Below are 19,787 nucleotides of genomic sequence, written 5' to 3' on the forward strand. Positions count from 1 at the left end.
GAGCTATGACCGGCGACCGACGCCACTCTGCTTGATGATAACGCAACTGGCGACGACGACGACGATAATGATGATGAACATATTTGAGTTTTAACTCGGTTCGTTCGAATGGCTTTCAGGGAAAAAAAAATAAAAAAGGGCATTAGTTCCCGCAAATTAAAGATACGCAGTTTGGAAGATGAGGTGAAGAGCCATAGATGTTTGTGAAGGCGATTTTCAATATAAATACTGCACTACAATTTCGACGACATGTCTGATTATAATTGCTTTAATCGGAGTTAAGATTCATTAAGATTCAGTGTGACAATTTATTAGCTAGAGAAAGTTCTGAAGAAGATAGATTGATAATTCCGCTAGAGTACGGCTGTGTGAAAATTGAACAGAAGTTGAAATTGAGCGAGGTAGTATGTAGGTATTGATAAACGTCGCTAGAACTATTTCACAACCGCAGACAGTATACCTACAGTCAGGAATCCTTATTGCCGGGCTATCCGCGAATAAGGATACTAACAGCTTATGAGATTTTCACTAATAGGGGCTGTGGTGGATTATCTCATTTGTTTAAATATATAGAGCTATACTGTCTTCGACAGAGTTGTTGTATTGGGATAGACGTTTGATTGGGAAATACGCCGCTAGAGGCGCGTCACTTCTATGTTACTTATGACGGGCGCTATAATATACGGATCTTAGGTCCAACATAGAATATTTCGTGATCCTGGCCATATAGAAAGTTGCTGTCTTGAGCAAAGTTGTTCAAGTCACCAAGTCCTTTCGGATGGTTTTATTAGACTGACGCAAAATTTGAAATTTTCACTCCACAGTGTTCAAACGGTTTCAAATCGGGTCCTGATTAGCCTCCGAAAGTTTAAACTCATTTGATAAGAAACTGACTTGGCACAAACCATTTGAAGTGTGTATGGAAATTACTATAGGAAAACAAAACTTTTTGCTCATTGTCTTCTACTCTTTTATATATTGTACTGTCAACAAATTCCATTGTTATTCTTATGGGAATTTTTATCAGCAACAACTTTGCACAAAATCGTTTTTCATCCAAACGTCAAATTAAATAGTTATTTTGGTTTAAGAGATTGATAATCTTATGGCAAGATTAAGCAACAGCATTGTGGGCAACACTGTATTCTGCAGTGTGACATAGTAGCCATTATTTTTGTCCTCTATTCTACGTGCCATAAACAGTTGATTGAGCATAATCATAAGACATCAGTGACTTGAATCATTAATTATTTGTGCTCCTTACATTTGATCGAAAAGTGGTCTTGAACAAAATTGTAGCTTAGAAAATTTTCAACAAGCTCAGCTATCATTTTCTAAAGTAGAGTGAACTGGTGAATTTTTAGATAGATATGAAAAAAAAATTATAATTTGTCCATAGTAATGCCCATATAAACTTCAAATGGTTTGTGCCAAGTCAGTTTCTCACTAAATGAGTTCAAATTTTAGGAGGCTAATCATGGCCCAATTTGGAACCGTTTGAGCACTGTGGAGCGAAAATTTAAAATTTTGCATCAGTCTAGTGGCCATATTAGTTCAGAACTTCCCTTTCCGAAAATACATATATTGTAGAGTATTTGACAGTTTTTATTGAACCGATGGTTACCATCTTCCAAAATGGCGTCTGGCCTCTGCAGGTCGTCCCTTTTGCGGAAATACCCATATTTGAGAGTTTTAATTGAACCAATGACCGCCATCTTGGATTCCAAAATGACGTCTAGCATTGATTTCTGGCCTTGTCCCCTTTCCGAAAGACCCATATTGCAGCGTATGTTAGGTTTTTCTTGAACTTATGACCGCCATCTTGGTTGCCAAAATGGCGCCTGGCATCGGTTTCCGAACTCTACACGTTGTCCTCTTTCCAGGAATACCCATATTCCCAATTAAACGTGAATTCAATGACACAGGCTTGTTGGTCTATCCCAGTACAACAACTTTGTCCAAGACAGTATAGCTCTATATATTGAAATAAACGAGATAATCCACCACAGCCCCATTAGGGAAAATCCCATAAGCTGTAGGTATCCTTATTCGCGGTTCCTTATTCACGCCCCTGTTACCCCGGCATTAAGGATTCCTCACTGTACGAGCAAGTCAACCGCGCACTCTTTCGCCTGTGGATTTGAGGACGTACCTCAGATCCCCTCATCCATCAAAGTATGAGTTAGGTCAAGGAGCGCACATTTGATTACTATTGGCGCATTAATGGCCCTTCGCTCATTTTTAACATCTCTTCAATTTGCACAATGCCGTACTCTAGCTGAACTTATCAATCTATACTGTTACCGCTAGGCAATTAATTTACGATCAAGTCTATAAGCCAAGCCGCATAGTTGCATAAGTCTTAGCTGATGTCGATACCAAAACCAAGGAAAAGAAATGAAAAGTAGGGCAAAACAACGACAGCTCGCTTACATAATCCGACTGCACTATTTACTTAGGATGCATATGCCCTCGAGTAGGATAAACACGCCCACATGCGACATATCTGCGCATGTAGATTAAAATTAGTTTTCCCTCTTTGTTCATCCTTCACGAAGGATAATAATCTAATGTTAAACGTTACAAATGATCGAATTCTTATTTGTAGAGCCATATCGAATCTGAGTTACAAAAAGCAATAAATTCATGAGCATATTGAGAAATCCTGGTTCCGAACATGGTCCAGAATATTTTTTATGCATTGTTGAGATAATTTCCTTATTATTTAACTTTACAACCTTTTTTCAACATTGCTGGGTTCATGAGTTATTAATTTTCAAAGAACGTGATGTCCGGGAAAATCCGAAAACTTCATCTTAAATTTTCCGAGAAAATTAACAACCTCGGATTGTTTTTAATGTTGTTTTGTTCATTTGTCCACAAACTCTACCTGCGGGCGAAATTTCATAAAATTCTGAGACCCTTCGGCCCATTTTGTCGGACAATAACATAAATTCCCAAAGCAGATATGGCTATTTTTAAATTCATTCTTGAACTATTTAATAAAATAAAAGATAATTACCTAACTTTGCACTTTTCCCACTACAATTTGACTCCGCTTCGCGAAATCCAAATTCGATTGCGCTTTGGCAAGTAAATTTTAACTTCGCTTCTCAAAATCCCAATTCCACTTCGCTTTTCCAACTAAACATTGACTCCACTTCTCGTAATTTAAATTCTACAGCGCTTTTTCAAGTAAAACAAGGCTTCGCTTCTCGTTATCTATCGGATTGTACTTTTCCAAGTAAAATTTTACTCTGCTTGTCATAATCCAAATTTAATTGCACTATTCCAAGTAAAATTTGAATCCATTTCTCGTAATCCAAATTCTACTTCACTTTTCCAAATAAAATTCACCTTCACTTCTCGTAATACAAATTCGATTGCGCTTTTCAAAGTAAAATTTTACTTCGCTTATGGTTATCCAAATTCCACTGCGCTTTTCCGGGTAAAATGTGACTTCACTTCTCATAAAAATCAAAATTAGATTGCGCCTTTCCAAGTAAAATTGGACTTTGCTTCCCGTAATCCAAATTGGACTACGTTTTACCAAGTTAAATTAGACTTCGCTTCTCGTTATCCGAATTCAACTGCACTTTTCCAAGTATACCCAGTCAATTGCACTTTGCTTATCATAATACAAATTCGATTGCCATTTTTCAAATAAAATGAGACTTTGCTTCTCGTAATCCAAATTCTACTGCGCATTTCATGAAAAATTTGACTTCGCTTCTTGAAATCCAAAATCAATAGCGTTTGTTCATATGAAATTTGACTGCGCTTTTCCAAGTCAAATTTGACTCCGCCTCTCGTAATCCAAATTCAAGTTGACTTTTGCAAGTTAAATTGGACCTCGGTTATCGTAATCCAAACTCGATTGCGCTTCTCCAAGTAAAATTTGGCTTCGCTTCTCGTAATCCAAATTTGATTGTGCTTTTCCAAGTAAAATGTGCCTTCCCTTCTCATAATTCAAATTATATTGCGCTTTTCCAAGTAAAATAAGACTTCGTTTCCAGTAATCCAAATTCGATTGCACTTTTCCATGAAAAATTTGACTCCATTCCTCGTAACCTAAAAACTATTGCTAAATTCGATTTCGCATCTCATAATCCAATTTAGATTGCGCCTTTTCAAATAAAAAATGACTTCACTTCTCGCAATCCAAATTCGATTTTGCCTTTCCAAGTACAATTTAGCTTCGCTTCTCGTAATCCGAATTCCACTGCGGTTTTCCAAGTAAATTTTCACTTCACTTCTCATAATTCAAAAACACTTGCGATTTTCCAAGTAAAATTTGAATTCGCTTCCCGTAATTAACTTCGCCTCTCGTAATCCAAATTGGACTGTGTTTTACCAAGTTAAATAAAACTTCGCTTCTCGTCATCCAAATTCGACTGCACTTTTCCAAGTAAAATTTGGTTTCGTTTTTCGTAATCTAAATTCGACTTCGCATCTCATAATCCAATTGCACGTAATCCAAATTCGAGAGCACTTTTCCAAGTAAAATGAGACTTTACTTCTCGTGATCCAGATTCTATTGCGCTTTTCCAAGTAAAATTTGAAATCCAAATTCAACTGCACTTTTCCAAGTTGAATTTGCCTCATCTTCTCGTAATCCAAATTTGATTGCGCCTTTCCAAGTAAAATTTGACTTCGCTTCTCTTTTTTTTTTCCTTTGGTATGTTTTTTCCGTCGATATTGTTTTCCGTGCTGAGCACCAATGCTACCGACGTGCCAGGAAGGCAGCTCCCACACCTGGACCCTACCTATCGACCCATCAACCATGAACCGGGGACCAACGGCTTTACTTCCCATCCGAAGGAAGGCGTGATCAGAGATGTTATACCTCAGAACATCCCGACGGCGCCGACTGGGATTGAACCCAGGCCTGCTGGGGTGAGAGGTAATCACGCTTACCACTACACCACCGGCGCCGTTGACTTCGCTTCTCATAATCCAAATTCGACTGCACTTTTCTAAGTTGAATTTGCCTTCTCTTCTCGTAATCCAAATTCGACTGCGGTTTGCCAAGTAAAATTTGGTTTCAATTCTCTTAATCCAAATTCGATTGCGCTTTCCAAGTAAAATTTGACTTCGCTTCTTCGCTGACTTCTCATAACGGGTGGCAACTAAAATTTTGGAATTTCTTTCTCAAGCTGTCAAAAAAAGACAAACATACTTGAAGAAGATCTGATTTATTGAAATTAAAGATACATTGTCCATTGTTGAAAAAAAATTAGTGAACATTTGAAAACGGTCCGTAATCGGATGTTCGGCGAAGCTTCCGTTTGATGTCGGAACAGGAGCGTTGTACGGTCTTCATGTCAACTTTGCGAATGCATCTCTTGATTCTACCAATCAACTGTTTGCAATTCGTGGCTCTCCAGTTATTTTTGTACACCAAGGAGCTCAAAACCCCGAAGAAATCTTCGATTGGACGACACTGAGGCAGATTTGTCGCGTTGTGGTTTTTGGGTACAAATGGGATCGAATGGGTATTCAGGAACGATTGTGTTTTTTTTTTTGGCGTAATGCGATGACGCTTTATCCGGCCAAAACACGTATTGTCCATCAGCATGATGTTTTTGTAGAAACGGGATCAAATTTTTCTTAAAACATTCGTTCTGGTACACATATTGATTGATTGCCAAACCAGAGGGATTGAACCATGGCACGAGAAAGAGAACGATGTCCTTTTGCGTCCATAATTTTGGCTGGTCTTCCACTACCTTGCTTGCAAGCAGTTGTTGGGGATCTTAGGATATGGTAAACAGTCGAAGCCGCAACATTTTCGCTTTTAAAATGTTGTACCGTATACTTTTTGCCGAGATTTCTGTGCAGTTCGTAGAACTGTACAACGCGCTCGCAAAATACTTCTTGTTTCGACGGCATTTTGAGCAAAACTGAGCAAGCATAAACAAAACAGAAAATACTAGCAGAAAGAGGAGAAAGAGAGCTAACACATACACACTCTTATTTCTCTCTGAGCTCGTTTGTTGTTGAGCATAGAGGCCTCGAAAAAATTCCAAAATTTTAGTTGCCACCCGTTAATCCAAATTGGACTGCGTTTTACCAAGTTAAATTAGACTTCGCTTCTTGTCATCCAAATTTGACTGCGCTTTTCCAAGTAAAATTGCACTTCGCTTATCATAACAAAACTTCGACTGCGCTTTTCTAATTAAAATGAGACTTTGCTTCTCGTAATCCAAATTCTACTGCGTTTGTTCATATATAATTTGACTACGCTTTTCCAAGTAAAATTTGACTCCACCTCTCGTAATCCTAATTCGACTGCATTTTTTCAATTAAAATTGGACTTCGCTTCTCGTAATTCAAACTCAACTTCGCTTTTCCAAGTAAAATTTGGATTCGCTTATTCGCTGACTTCTCATAATCCAAATTCGACTGCACCTTTCCAAGTAGAATTTGGCTTCGTTTTTCGTAATCCAAATTCGAATGCGCTTTTCCAAGTAAAATTAGACGCCGCTTCTCAAAATCCAACTTCGATTGTGCCTTTCCAAGTAAAATGTAACTTCGCCTCTCGTAATCCAAATTGGACTGCGTTTTACCAAGTTAAATTAGACTTCGCTTCTCGCAATCCTAATTTGGCTGCACTTTTCCAAATAAAATTGCACTTCGCTTCTCGTAATCCAAATTCTACTATGTTTTTCGTGTAAAATTTGGCTTCGATTCTCATAATCATAATAAATCAATTGCGTTTTACCATATAAAATTTGACTGCGCTTTTCCAAGTAAATTTGACTCCGCCTCTCGTAATCCAAATTCGACTGCTTTTTCCAAATAAAAAATATGGATTTCGCTTCTCGAAAACCGAATTCGATTGCGCTTTTCCAAGTCAAATGAGGTTTCGCTTCTCGTAATCCAAATTTGACTGCGCCTTTCCAAGTAAAATTTGGCTTCGCTCTCGCAATCCAAATTCGATTGTGCTTTTCCAAGTAAAATGTAACTTCGCTTCTCGAAAACCAAATTCGATTGCGCTTTTCCAAGCACAATTTAACTTCTTCTCGAAAACCAAATTCGATTGTGCTCTTCTCAGTACAATTTGACTTCGCTTCTCGTAATCCAAATTTGACTGACCTTTTCCAAGTAAAATTTTACTTCGCTTCTCGTAATCTAAATTTGACTGCGCCTTTTCGAGTAAATTTGGATTCGCTCTCGCAATCCAAATTCGATTGTGCTTTTCCAAGTAAAATGTAACTTTGCTTCACGAAAACCAAATTCGATTGCGCTTTTCCAAGTACAATTTAACTTTGCTTCTCGAAAACCAAATTCGATTGCGCTTTTCCAAGTACAATTTAACTTCTTTTTGAAAACCAAATTCGGTTGCGCTCTTCCCAGTACAATTTGACTTCTTCTCGAAAACCAAATTCGATTGCGCTCTTCCCAGTACAATTTGACTTCACTTCTCGTAATCCAAATTCGACTGCGTTTTTCCAAATAAACAATTGGACTTCGCTCACGCAATCCAAATTCGATTGTGCTTTTCCAAGTAAAATGTAACTTTGCTTCTCGAAAACCAAATTCGATTGCGCTTTTCCAAGTACAATTTAACTTCTCTTCTCGAAAACCAAATTCGATTGCGCTCTTCCCAGTACAATTTGAGTTCGCTTCTCGTAATCCAAATTTGACTGCCCTATTCCAAGTAATATTTTACTCCGCCTCTCGTAATCCAAATTCGACTGCGTTTTTCCAAATAAAAAATTGGACTTCGCTCACGCAATCCAAATTCGATTGTGCTTTTCCAAGTAAAATGTAACTTTGCTTCTCGAAAACCAAATTCGATTGCGCTTTTCCAAGTACAATTTAACTTCTCTTTTCGAAAACCAAATTCGATTGTGCTTTTCCAAGTAAAATGTAACTTCGCTTCTCGAAAACCAAATTCGATTGCACTTTTCCAAGTACAATTTAACTTCTCTTCTCGAAAACCAAATTAGATTGCGCTTTTCCAAGTAAAATGAGACTTCGCTTCTCGTAATCCAAATTTGACTACGCTTTTTCAAGTAAAAATTGACTCCGCTCCTCATAATCCAAATTCAACTGCGCTTTTCCAATTAAAATAAGACTTCTCTTCTCGTAATCCAAATTCGATTTCACTTTTCCAAGTCAATAAGTCGATGTGCAGTACCATCTCGTTGATTTTGATGAAGAAAAAACGTTCCCCTTTGTTGGCCATTGGCCTGCTCTATCTTGATCATTTTCAGTAGCCCGTCAGCTTCTGCAACTGTTCCTCATTCAGATGCATTATTTTCAGAATCAGATCCCATCGAACGATCTTCCTTATCTCCTGTCATGGTGTGTTTTGGAATACAAATCAGATCGTATGAGACCAAGCTTTTATAAATATAAATCGTAAAAATTTGTTAAAATCACAGAAGAAGCACTTTTATACCGCAATGCACCGAATGGTCCATTAACCTACACACTTTGAAAAAATCTTGTTAATTACGGTGCTCTGAGACTGACACATATGAGCGTCAATTTTGACATAAAATTGAGTCATAACAGACGCGAAATTCAACTCAATCAAATGTACTTTTCGTCGTGCAACGAACTTTTCAGTCTCGGAGCATGAAATAATAGTTTACGTCTGATCTTTTATGTCAAAGGTGGATTCCGTCATATGTAAAATTAGTTATTTCTAAATGTGTAGATATTAAATTTTTAATTTAATATTACCTCAACTTAGTGACGAAATAAATATCTGTGAAAAACATGAACGACAGTTTAAGGCCATCACAAAATTTACGTTTTATTTTAAGCATTGTAGGCATTATTAATTATCTTTTAAAAGTGTCCGAATGTACCATGTGTTCGGATGTTGGTGCTTTACGCTAGCAAAAACAGAACATTAGAACAACGTTAGATTTTAAGCTCGGTCGAGTCACACAAAAAAAACGTAACTCTTTAGGCCTCCAAAAACTGCAAACAGCTGTGGAATTTACCCTCTGTTTAATCTCGTCACCGGCGTCGGGCCCTACCCGATTTGAAATCTAACCCAGACAACCAGAATGCTCGTATATTCAAAGTTGTTTTCGTGATATACAAACATATATACAAACAAACAATTCGTATAGAATGCAAAGAAATTGCTTATACGTACAAAAGTGGAGGCCATATACGTGCATATTTTAAGTTAATTTTAAACGAGTTGATTTAACATCATATACGATTTAATCTGTAATAACAAATTCATTTTGAAAAGTTTTACGATTTAATCCGATTAAATGTGTAATACAGTACGACTGAAAAATGATTCATCGCATATAGGTCGAAAATCTGCATTCTATACGATTTAACTTAAACATAATGTGAGGTATGCCATTCTCATATGTGATTTTGACTTAAACTGTAGCAATTTACGATACTGTCTGTACATTGTTATGCGACTTCTGGTTGTCTGGGAACTGCTTCTTCTTCTTCTTCTTCGCATTTCAAGCTTATTGCATATCGCATATTAGCTTATTGCGTGCTCTCAACTTAGTATTCTAGATGCACTTTCACAGTTATTAATTGGCCTATGGCTAAAAATCTCTATAATAAAGAAAAAAAAAAGTTATTAATTGAGAGCTTTCGATGCCTGTACCATTTTTGCATTGGTAGGGTATACGTCCCTAACCTCGGTCTAATATGCAGCCATAGATTACGTTTTTAATCATAACTCATCAATTAATTTACCTGCAAACGATATTCTACTGCTAAATGGTATGTTTAGATATGCTTATCATGTCGTTTGCTATCAGGAACCGCAAAAAGTTGAAAAACTTACTTTTTTTAAGACAAAAACTCACCAGGGAAATGTATGTAATATCGGTCTATTGTCCCCAAATTGGGTCTATTTATGGATGCAACTTCGTCCTATCCTGTTTGATTCTCAAAAAAAACGCTCTTGGTAACGTTTTCTTATGTATTTTTTTTTATCACTATCACTGTTAACTTAATACTCTTCATTCCTCAAAACATTTCTTAGAGAAAATTTTACGAAAACTACATTAAATCACTCAAGTTAAAAATTAAAAATTAAAAATTTCGCTTATCGTCTTTCGACCGCAGAATATCTAAATCAAAACATTGTGATGTTCATTATACAGATTTGGCAGAAAAAATCTCCCTTCCTGTTCGTTCCTTATCATCCAAATGCAAACCACATTGTTGACGTTACTCTTATTGCTATATGCTGTCAAATGAATTTCATGGGCCAAAGTTAGGAACATAGAAAAGAAATGTGTCCCTAAAGTTGGGTCCATGATTTACTTGTGAAAACGTTGTTAAACAATTAAAATAAACATAAAATATTCAAACAGTAACTGTGAGTTTTACGTCTAGTGTGTATTATCAGGTAATTCCATTCAATAAATGCCATAATCAGGCCATTTGATGATCGTCAGTGCAACCTTCCCATCTTAACCTTAGAAGTCATGGCGGCTAAAAACTCCGAACAGAGTGATATTCTCAACCAGTTTTATTACTTACGAGAGCTGAAAATGTATTGAAATGTTGTGATATAAATTGATTTGTGTGTGGTACACATTTATCAATCATCAGTGATCAATATTTTCCTTATTTTTTGTGTAATATTCCTTAATTAATTATTTATTTGCGTGATAGGCCGAATGAAAGGACTAGACCCACATTACATACCGTAACCCTATAATTGTGTGGCAAGTCCAATCATACTTCTATGCCCAGAGAAGTCGAGAAATTTTCCAACCCGAAAAATTCCTAGACCGAACCAAGAATTGAACCCAGCCACCTCCAGCATGGTCTTGCTTTGTAGCTGCGCCTTTACCGACTGAGCTAAGGGAGACCCCGTGACAACAAATAACAAACGAGAACAACTACAAGAATGTTGGTAGAAAATCGTTCCCTGTTCATTGTATTACTATGCTGATGTTGTCTTTTATTTACTTTGTTTTGGATGATTTTCTTGAAAAGCTGCAATTAGTTTACTGTACTGTTGTTATATTGTTCGTTGTGTTATTTAAGGACAAAGTTTTAAATATAATACAAACTACTACCGAGAAGGCATTAAAATCAACTTATGGTGTGCAAGGTGAAGTTCAATTGACTACTTTGTCAAGCAGTTTTGGCGTGACTTTCTACCAGCGATTTCACAAAACTGGACCATATAGATAAATCTTGAACAGTTTATGTATCAGCGGTCAATATTTCAGAACTTTGATTGTACTCACTGAAATGTATCGTGAGGTGATATACTATTGTCAATTATCACATAAAAGGCATTAAATGCTCAATATAGTCGTAAATAGTATTCAGTTATTATTCTCCGACCGAGCTCTCATGAAAACTGTGCACATGTACCTATTTTCAAACAATTCAAATCAATTGAAAAGCATCCAGCCAATATTCAGATGAATTACAGCAAAACAAAAACTACCCACTGTCAATAACACTCATGAACCCACATCACAAGTGGGTCTCCATCCAACCGCAATCGATCTCAATTTCTAACAACAATCAGCCTTTGTTTAACAACACAATTTTGCAAAACTATCACAAGCTTCTGCGCTAGTTGAACCTCTTGAAATATTGAAAACGTGCGCGCAATTACCATACCCAAAGGCAAGTCAATAGGCATCTCCTCCGATGGAATCCTCCCGACGACAACAAGTGAATGCTTCGCCAATAATCCACCTGTCAGTAGCATAAACACAAGCCCGCAATATTTTGAACAAGCATCTCATTTGTTCCAATCGAACCGAACCGAACCGGCGGAACGCCTGGATCTGTGTGATAGATCCATCCATCTGTTTGTCCCATTCCTGCGCGCCATTCATGTCCTCCTACATCCTGCGAATCATATAACGAGTGTACTTTCAGTGACATTTATTTCAATCGGATATCTCAATTCGAAATGTCATAATCAGCGTACTTACCTAGCTCCATACACACACACGCACACATGCACAAGAGCTTCGAACACGAGACTGCGGTGGTGGCTGCTGCCTCTATCTCCCACTTTCATCGAAAATGCCATGAATGCAAAACATTCGACCGATCAACCGACTCTCAGGATGGGGAAATGAAGCGACTGTGACAACAGGAATGTCGACGGGGACGACGGGGGTCATTCCAAGCGTTTGCATTCGTCCCCCCGTCCGAGAAACAAACCCACACAACAGAAACAAAACAACCGCACCCTGGGTCTGGGAGTCCGGGGAGTCCGGACAAGGGTGGTGGAATCCGGATAATAATGGAAGACCCGATGGGGCACACGGAATCAATTGCATAAACATTTTATTTCAATTTTCCAGCCACCGCACCCCCCGTCTTGGCGTCAGCTCAAGAGCCTGTTGGGAAACCTGTTGACTCCTACTTCCTACTTTTCAGCCGCCTGTTGTTGGCTTGGCATTTTCTTTAGACTAGCTTATTTTTTCCCCCCTGGAAATCAGTTTTCTTTTTATTAGAGTTCTTCTTGTTTTGTTGCTTGTGAATTGGTTGCTCCGTACAAAACGGTTCAGAGGAAAAAGTTTAAACTCCACACGAAATGTCAACCACCGGAGCCGCAAATTGACTGTGAATGAGAGTTGGAAGCCTGATGGCAACGGACTCGGAAAGGTTTTCCTTCGGCCGGAGTGGGATAAGGATAGAAAAGCCTAAGGCCGGTGGGGGGAAAACGAGTAAGTACAGTCTGCAGCAGGACCCTGAATGCCCATCAATGTGAGCTTCTTCAATGAGCAAAGTGGTGAGGTCTGTGGGGGTCGGGCGGCTTACTTAGACTGTGAACCATTTGCCGAGTTAAATTCAACTTGTGGTTAAAAGTGACATTTCGAAAGTTATTTCTTATGTTCGAAAATCCCTGTGTTAACGATCGATCGGTTTTCGAGCAGAACTCAGCGACGGTTGTTAAAATTTAACTTCTTGTCTGTCAGAAATAGTTACGCCCGGATAGCAGGGTTAACCGAAAACTTTCCATCTGTCAAATTTTGACCAAAAGCTTAAAAAAATCCACCAAATGGCTCAGACCCTAAGAAGAGTGATACTCGTTGTGCTCGTCTGCTATCAGCGCGCTATAAAACTTAAAAATAATATTTTTTCGGATATTGGTTTTTTCAGTTTAACGATGGTTGTTATTTATTAATTTATTTGATAAGGCTCAAACGAATTCACATTACAGAGCCGAGGATTCTTGGTCACTATACAATACATCTTAAAACTATAGTCAAAAGGTACAACACAATTAACACTTTATCTTCCGCTATCCAAAAAGCCTCATCCATCAGAACTGGAGCCGCTTCAATTGGTTTCATTGTATGGCAGTTACGCCAACAGGGGTCAGAGCGCTTCCATTGCAGTAATGGACGCAAAACGTGGTTAGCACTCACACACTCATCACTAAACGGTTGCTTTTCAAAGTCGACAACACATCGACCGAAAGAACTGCTGATGAAGAACAATTAGGAGGACCACACAATGGTTGCTGCCGAGTAAACAGACGATCGCGTGGCACACATCGAGAGTGGTCTGCTTTTGTCGACAGCCGACTGGTTTAACGATGGAGTTTTATGTCCAAAATTATGGGCAAAAATGGGTCCAAAATTACCCAAAACTCAATATCTAGACAGCACGCTGAATTCCGGCCATGAAAAATAACTTTCCCGAAAGGAAATCGTCTGGAGAATCGATTGCACGTGGTTCCATACACCGAAAAGCCTTGTAGGTATGTGTTTTTGACCATTTTACTCCATTTTCCCCTACTTTTTGGAGGAAGTGTCTTTTCGCAGCTCTATTTTTCGTAAAACATAAGCACTTTATGCATAGTTTTAGAACAGTACGTCTTTAAACAATAGTTCATGATATATGAGGGAAATACGGGGTACACTGTAAAAGAGATTATGGGGTAAAGGTGATCCTCGCTAAATTAATTTTAATTCACAAAAATTTTGAAAGATGCGAATGACCCAAGAGCGTTAAAGTGACTATAACTAAAAAAAGCGATTGTTTGAATGACCTGAAGGTTGCCTGTAATAATAAGATTTTTTTTCAAAATTTTAAGGTTAATTGGTTTTTGACCATTAAAATAAGGTTAAATAAGCTTTAATTTGATCGCTGTTTGTTTTAAAAGAGTTCTCTTTTTTGTCTGTATACAGCAAAACGATATAATGGTTCTCAGAATTTCTTAAAAATTGATAGTTTTGTTACTTATCGCAAAATATTTGATCCATTTCTTTCTTTATTTTAATGTGACCATTTCTATAATAAAGTGGCCCAAAAATGATTTTTTTCATTTTTTTTTTCTCAAAAATGGCTTTTTTTTAATTTATAACTTTTGAACTACTTGGCTGATTTCGAAGATCAAAAACCCAAATAAAAGGTTATAAAAAGCATTTTTCAGAAAAATAAAATAAAATTGTATTATAAAAACAACCACATATTTCATCCCATATTCTCCTATATTTTCAACTTAAAATTATCTATTATGTATAGGGTTTTTGATGTAATTTCCGTCCTACTAAGCACAACCCGCGCTTTACCTCTTTTTTTTTAACGGGTCTATTCACCTTTCCATACCTTTCGTTGGATTTGATAAAGAGTCACAAATTGTTGAGATATTGTTTAAAATCTAATACTGCTTCTTGATTCTAAATTCGTCCTACGAGTTTCAATTCCTTCTTAATGCATTGAAACGCCATTAGATTTTCTTCGTCCTTCGGATAAACGTAGAAAAAGGGGATTCGCTAGGAGCGAGGGGTTTCTACCAAGCTTCTAAGGTGAACGGTAATCAAAAATTACCACAAATTATTAAAATAGTTAGTGAATTTTGAATTACTCACAAATTTCAATGCAATAAAAATAATTGTGGGTAATTTACGGGTGATGTCAGTAATTCCTACTGCTTGGACAATAATTTGGTAATTTTAAAAATAAAAAAAGTACAAGGGACAGCCCTATGGGGTTGTACGCAATGGTGACGTAGGACTACATTCCTTTATCTTCATTCCTTTATTTAACATCGGTCTCTGTTCCGCAATCTACTGTCAATCACCGACGGACATCGATTGCCATCCATTGACGGCAATCGAATGTGCAGGAAGGCAGCTTCCACACCTGCGTAGGATATCGCACCCATTCAAACACACATGGGCCGGGACCAACGGCTTGACTTCCCTTCCGAAGACGTGACCAGAGATTTTTATGCCTCAGAAAAATCCCACCGACCTCGGCTGGGATTGAACCCAGACCCATAGGGGTGAGAAAGCAGTCTACGTGGTCTTATATAATAAATCTAATTTGTTAACTACAGCAGGAGCTTGTGTTTTGTGCAGTAATAGGAATTTGAGCGGGGTTCTCTCTGTTTATACTCTTCAGTATGACGCGCTTGACATAGATGGCTCACAGCGACTCACGAAGAGTTACTGATTCCGATCAAGAACGGTGCGGCTTCTTTCTCCTTCCAGGCATAGAAAATCATTTGCATTCATTTCGTGCATTCATTTACATTCATTTGCCCCTAACTTTTTTCATCAACAGAATTCCACAAAATGATGTATGGAGCTTTTGTAGATTTTGTTATTAACTACAACTTTTGTTAAGAACTCAAATCCGTATCTCTTATTCATGACGAACCAGAGCAAACAGAATCCACTACTGTTTTTCGGTGAATGTATTTTACATTCACTGAAAAACAGTAACGAGTTCTGCCCGCTCTAATTCGTGATGCATAATTCATACAGATTTGAGTTACAGGCAAAAGTTGTAGCTAATAACAACACCTACTAAAGCTCTATACATCATTTTGTGGATGCTGTTGATGAAAAAAGTTAGAGGCAAATGAATGTAAATGAATGTAAATGATTGTCCATGCCTGTTTCCTTCTATTGATACTCATGTGGGCTGCAGCTCGCTGCTTGCGGGGAGCTTTTCGTTGTGTACTGGAGAACAACACCGCTCACCACGCGGTGATTAAATAAACACCGTTTGGTTAGAGAGGATGGAATTCAACTTTGAAATCTGTGTTAGGGAAATCGCTTTTCGCAGGCAATCGGTGATAATTTTAATTATCATAGCAACAGTTATACATTCGTGCAATTTTCAATAGTGACTTTTTGAAAAATGATAAAGTGTTAATTTTAACAGAATCGAAGAAAAAATTTCTATTGATTGGCTGTTTAAGAATTAAAATCCATCATCTCTGGATCAAAATCAGACCACTTTCATGCCGCGACCGAGTTTGGTTTTTGAAACTGCACCCCCAATGTTTCCTTAAAGTACATAGTATGTTAGATTTGAACATATCTAGAGAGAGCTGGAATTAGGCGTAACAGCTTTTGTAAACAATGACTACTCTCGATGATTTAAAAAAATTCCAGGCACGCCCACGCAAACCATCATTCACGCGTGGGCGAGCCTTGACTTTCAAGACATCACCGAAAGAAGTCATTGTTTACAAAAGCTGTTACGCCCTAATTCCAGTTTTATATTGATATAGGAACTGACATCTGATTGATTACCTTGACAAATGTCTAAAAAATACTCTTTTACAAATTTATGGTGGTCCTGAAAAGGACCGTTTTGTCGTGATGGTTGAGTAATGCTGAGCTATTAGGGTGTTAAACACAGATGAGGCTGGTGAGCTGTATGTTTTTTGGAATGAGGGTGACGCGCTTGGCATAGATGGCCCACAGCGACTCACGAAGAACTACTGATTCCGATCAAGAACGGTGTGGCTTCTTGATCCTTCTATGGATGCTCATGTAGGCTGCAGTTCGCTGCTTGCAGGCAGCCTTTCGTTGTGTACTGGATAACAATGTTCGTGGCGCCGAAAGTACTGCTGCTACTGATGATGATGCCGACGACCGGATACCACCATACACGGTGATTGGAACTGAATCCGATCCGCGGTTGAGGCCATCCTTGAAGGCTAGCTGTTTGCGGGGAGCCTTTCGTTGTGAACTGGAAAACACCACCACTCACCACGCGGTGATTGAATAAACACCGTTTGGTGAGACCGGATGGTTCTAATGACGACAATGTTAGCCTCCCACCCCGAGTTCAGATTGACGGTGACGAAATCGAGGTGGTCGATGAGTTCGTGTATTTGGGCTCACTGGTGACCGCCGAAAATGATACCTGCAGAGAAATTCAAAGACGCATTATGGCAGGGAATCGTGCCTACTTTGGACTCCGGAGGACGCTCCGGTCGAATAAAATTCACCGCCGCACGAAGTGGACTGTCTACAAGACGCTGATTAGATGGTCCTCTACGGCCACGAGACCTGGACTATGCTCGTGGAGGACCAACTTGGTGTCTTCGAACGGAAGGTGTTGCGTACCATCTACGGTGGAGTGCAGATGGATGACGGAACGTGGAGGAGGCGAATGAGCCACGAATTGCACCAGCTGCTGGGAGAACCATCCATCGTCCACATTGCAAAAATTGGGCGACTACGGTGGGTTGGGCACGTCGTAAGAATGTCGCACGACGACTCAGTGAAAATGGTTCTAGAAAGCGACCCAACAGAAACAAGAAGAAGAGGCGCGCAGCGGGCAAGGTGGATCGACCAAGTAGAAGGCGACCTGCGGACCCTTCGCAGACTACGAGTCTGGCGACGTGTGGCCATGGATCGAGTAGAGTGGATACGACTTCTTCTGACAGCAGAGGACAACAAGGCCTTAGCCTGATTGGTAAGGTAAGTCATTGCAACTAATTCGGACTTGAAAAAAATATCAATAAATTTACTATGATCATTTATATATTTACATGGAAATTGCTTTTGGTAACTTCGCATTGCATTTGCAACCAAGACAGCAACAATATCTAAAGAAAGGACATCATCAAGCTGCGCTGAGTAACGCAAAAAATAGCACGCAAAGCTGCCCACATTCTTCCTAATCCAAGTGAGTAAATCGGAAATGGCAACAACATTTGTGAAATGTTACCGCACAGATTTCAAATTCACAGCAAAAATATACTTACTTATCCGGAAAATCTCCGTCGAAGCGAACCCAAACCAGATTATCCTAGGGCAGTGGGCGGACCTCTCGAAGGCTTTGGCCTGTGGTGCATCTGGAATGAGACGGGGATTCGGGAAAGGGCAAACGAGAAAACACACACGCAACGTGACCACGGCACGTGATGTAAATAGAAATGGTTCGCTCCACTCGCAAGCTCTGAAACGGAGAAAACTGTTGCTAACATCAGCCGTTATTGTTGAAGTTCCTTGGGCAGAGATTCTTTTCTTTGGCCGCAAAAGAATTTGTTAATGTAGCAGCCAATGGGATAAAATGTTAACACCTCCCACCGCTCATCTGCTGAGCCTTGAAATGCCACCGGCCGGCAGTCAATTTGTGAGGCACTTTTGCTAATTGCTCTTTCTCCCCACGGTCGGTCGGAAGCCCTTTCTGCAGAGGCTCTTAAATTGTAACGTCGTCCGTCGATTTTTAGGCCCCAACAGAAGCAGCAGCATCGACAACAGCTCCGACGATGTTATTCTATCTTAATTGATGAACTGTGCAGCTGTCCCGTAGTGCCAACAGTTCTGCCTAATACACCCATATACATATCTCCAAATGGAAAGACGAAGGACACTGGATGGAAGGAGAACATCTGATACAATCTTTTCTGTTGCTTCCTCCTGCGATGGCAGGGACACCCCCGAAAATAGGTTAGTGCCAAAGGAAATCTATCAGCAGCCGCCCGCCTCGGGTGAGTGGTTCTTCATTATCGCGCGCGCCAATGAGGCCGAAGTGTGGGGTAAAATGATTTCGTTGACCCTCATGGGTGTGCGGGGGGCGGCTGTCAGTGGTTTGGTTTCCGCCTCCACCACCAGCGCCACCACCGGTAGCAAGTGGAGCGATGGGAATTCGAACTTAATTGTAGCTTTATTACATTTTCAGGATGCTTTTAAGGGAAATTGAGATACGTCCGGCGTGAAATGGAAACCAGCAAGAGACACGATGAATTATTCCCTGGCAGAGAATTGCAACAAGATATTTATATTGGAACGAAGTTTGTTCTAATTACAGTTGTAAGTTGATTTTCTCCGATATAATTAAGACTACTTGCCGGTACGTCTCCACAGCAGCGTCAGCAGCAGTCTTCTTCGCTGACGCTCGATTGAAATTTGTCAATTACACTCACCCCCCCCCCCCCCCCCCTTACCGACCCGTTTTTCCCACCAACAGTAGCGAACAGACAATGTCAGAAAACTGCATTTCCGAACCCTGCCTAATTGATTGTTTATTGCTTTTTAATTGGACAGAGTTGCCTGTCTTTCGCGCAGATAATAAATCGAATAGCGGCAATAATAGATCGCACAATTTCTCACGCCCCGGCAGAGGCTGATGCTTGTCTTTCTGTCACTATCAACAACACTTACCTCCAAGTTACGATGGGATGTTCCCACTTCTGGCCCTGGATAATGAAGCGCCGCTGCCGTCGGTGATCGAACCCAAGTGGACTCAGACTGTTCGAGGGCATGAAATCGAGGGAATTGGACAGATCGGGAGCCCCGCAACGGGGCTTCCGCATCAGTTCCAACGTTTCCCGGTTGATTTCGCCCGACGGATCCAGGTTGGCAAAGGACTGGAAGGGGAAAAGCAGACAATTGTACACCATTAGCTTTTTGAAGTGTAAATTTATCAAAAGAACAGCGGAATAAATATCAAATGGTAATGATTGAAGATTGATTGAAATTCATTCGGAAGAATTAGAGATGCGTAATCGGGAGAAATTATTGAAAATATATGATATGGAGGGGATGATTGAATTTTTATGATAAGTTTAGAAAACTACGTACACAGCAAAA

General features: G+C 39.3%; 1 protein-coding gene across 4 annotated transcripts in view; it reads right to left on the minus strand.

Moving 5' to 3' along the window:
• LOC135707343 (matrix metalloproteinase-2-like) overlaps window positions 1–19,787 on the minus strand; it is a 961,657-nt gene that overhangs the window by 655,951 nt on the left and 285,919 nt on the right. For all 4 annotated transcript variants that reach the window (XR_010518220.1, XR_010518222.1, XR_010518221.1 and 1 more), the window contains exon 3: window positions 19,359–19,564. Coding sequence is in view for 1 of the 4 variants with exons in the window: in XM_065229160.1 (XP_065085232.1) it covers window positions 19,359–19,564 (206 nt within the window). In the remaining 3 variants the exon portion in view is untranslated. The remainder of the gene's footprint in view (window positions 1–19,358; window positions 19,565–19,787) is intronic.

This window comes from Ochlerotatus camptorhynchus, unplaced genomic scaffold (assembly GCF_037179485.1).
Source record: "Ochlerotatus camptorhynchus isolate MF236.1 unplaced genomic scaffold, CSIRO-AGI_Acam_v1.1 ptg000308l, whole genome shotgun sequence".
In the NCBI taxonomy this organism is placed as follows: Eukaryota; Metazoa; Arthropoda; class Insecta; order Diptera; family Culicidae; genus Ochlerotatus; species Ochlerotatus camptorhynchus.